Raw genomic sequence first — 2402 nt, 5'->3', positions numbered from 1 at the left:
GATTCAGAAGATTCTGCTAGCATTGGCCATTCTTAAGAGCATAATAAGCTGTGTGGAATAAAATTGAGCCAGTATGAAGTACAGCAAAGTCTGCCATATCTGTACAAAAAGGAGAGGTGGGACCTAAAGGTGAAAATTATCCAAACTGTTAATTTAATACAGTGAAACAAAGTTCATTACAGGATCAGCAAATATTGGGGCATAATTAGATTAAGATCATAGAATCACAGAAGGGTTGGATTGGAAGGTACCTTAAAGGTCATCTCATTTCAACCCCCTATCGTGGGCAGGGACACCTTCCACTAGACCAGGTTGTTCAATGTCCCATTTTGTGAGATTTATATAAGTTTGGGCTATGCAGTGCCGATGCAGGTCCCTGTGTTTGTAAAGGTAGACTTAAAACTAGGTATAATCCATGTAATTTTGGGATAGAATTTGCTAGTTGTTTCTTTTAATTAATCTCCTATTTTAATGTTTAATAGGGTTCTTGTTTATCTGAGCAAAGGCAAACTGAACAACTTTGTTTCCACTTTGCAGAAGAATAGGGAATTTGGTACTGTACAGTGTAGTCAGTTTCTCACTACTGTGCCTACCAAAGTTCTACTGTTTGCTATAAGGATTTTTATAGTAAAATATTTTACAATTAAATCACACATATGTCTGATTTCTGCAGAAATACTTCATATTTCAGTAAAAATCAGGATCTAAAACCAAAGAAAATTTCTGGATTTTGTTCTTGATCTTTCACTGAAAACTCAACATTTTCAGTGGAATATTTTGCTGTTAATTTGATGAGAAGAAAAGAGCCAACACTTACTTTTCTCATTAGCTCTTATCCAAACAAAAAAAAGATAGGAGAATGCAACATATCTGCATTTTAGTGTTTCACTCCCGGAACCATTTTAGTTTGCATGCTATTAAATGCTCATTTGAAAGGGGAGAGGGCAGAGTTTTATGCTTACATTTCTGCTTAATGGTCAGCAAATTACCAGTTATATGGGAGGAGTAAATCAAAAGGTGCTGGCCAATGTGATTAATGATTTTCCAGAAAAGCTGTAGGCAAAGGACCACACCTTAGTATAATAGTGTTTTAACTTAATCAAGTTTCATGTCATATTCTAAGAAGCTAAATTAAATGTCCTAAATATTTTTCTTGGAGAAGTATGTTTTTCCTTCAGGATTTGTAAACTTGGCAGGATCCATTTAACACTGGAATGCTGAAGCAGCTGAATGCCAGCTTAATTTTTTTCTTAGGCTCGTGGGCAGTTTTCCTCTGAAACTGTTGGCAACACCATTTTGTAGGAAAAAAAAATTACATATTTGTAAGAATGCAAACACACACAAAAAAGCCTTCCTGCCTGCTTAGAAATGCAGAATAGTGCTATAAAACCAAATTAAAGCATTCTGTTTGTGATTACTGGTGAATGATCAGTAATGCAAATTATTGTTGCAGGCACTTTTGAAAATAGATTGCCAGGGATTAGTGGCACGTCTTACCCAGGACACCATTATTTTAACTTCAGCTGTCAAGCTTGGCAAAAACTGGAGGGAGCTTGCGGAGAAGTTAGCCCGACTTACAAAGCAGCAAATCGAGGCTTACGAAGTGCCCCACCAAGGGAAAAATGGATCATTAGCTCTGGAGGTAAGCATCTGGTGTTACAGAGCATGCACATTTTCTCCCCTGGACAAACATGGCCAGGGACTTTTCTTCCTTCCTTTGTGTGTTTCTTCCCTGTGGCAATTTCCTGTAGAAGTCTCAGACTGTCTTGAACTTCAGGGCCACTTTCAATCCCTTCTTATTGTCCTGCCCACTTGTTAGCCTTACTCACTCCTCTGCTATCATTTCAGATGTGATGAGGTAGACCATCCAGACCTTGCAGGAGCCACTTCAAATCACCCTCAGTACAGCTTTTGCTTTTTCCACCAAAACAAAGTTTACTTCCATCATTAATGCTTTTATGTGCCAGTGTAACAATTGTTATCATAGCTTTAGTAACATGAAAAGAAACTGGAAGCTCTGACACCAATTCCACTTCTGTTCTGTTGTATGAACAGTGGAAATATATATTTTAAATTAATAGTTTGTCAGGTAGCTCATGTTATTTATTTTCCTTTGTAAAGAACTCTACTTATAGAGAAGCATGAGTTCTAAACAAAAGTAAATTTGTCCTCTCAGATGTATTGTAGTTCATACACATTCAAGGAGAAATTTAGGTGCCTAATTGGATCTCTAGTGCCATTTGAGGTGCTCAGAGGTACTTATGGTATCCATGCAATGTCAGATGTGTCACCAGACTTAGGGTGGACCCTTGTCCAAACTGCTGAGCCAAGGGCCAGCCTGTGCTTCTGGCATAGCTTTGCCTGGGCAACCAAGTTACTTCCTGCATTTCTCTACTCTTTAA

The 2402-nt window shown here is 37.9% G+C and overlaps 1 protein-coding gene across 1 annotated transcript in view; it reads left to right on the top strand.

The window, feature by feature from the left end:
- Positions 1-2402, top strand: part of MACC1 (metastasis associated in colon cancer 1) — a gene marked incomplete at its 5' end in the record, with an annotated part of 12088 nt that overhangs the window by 4987 nt on the left and 4699 nt on the right. Inside the window, one exon of the mRNA XM_009073081.1 lies at positions 1454-1642. Coding sequence (XP_009071329.1) covers positions 1454-1642 — 189 coding nt within the window. The remainder of the gene's footprint in view (positions 1-1453; positions 1643-2402) is intronic.

This window comes from Acanthisitta chloris, unplaced genomic scaffold (assembly GCF_000695815.1).
Source record: "Acanthisitta chloris isolate BGI_N310 unplaced genomic scaffold, ASM69581v1 scaffold11574, whole genome shotgun sequence".
In the NCBI taxonomy this organism is placed as follows: Eukaryota; Metazoa; Chordata; class Aves; order Passeriformes; family Acanthisittidae; genus Acanthisitta; species Acanthisitta chloris.
The sequence above is the reverse complement of the archived record's forward strand: the minus strand, read 5'-3'. Positions and strand labels throughout refer to the sequence as shown.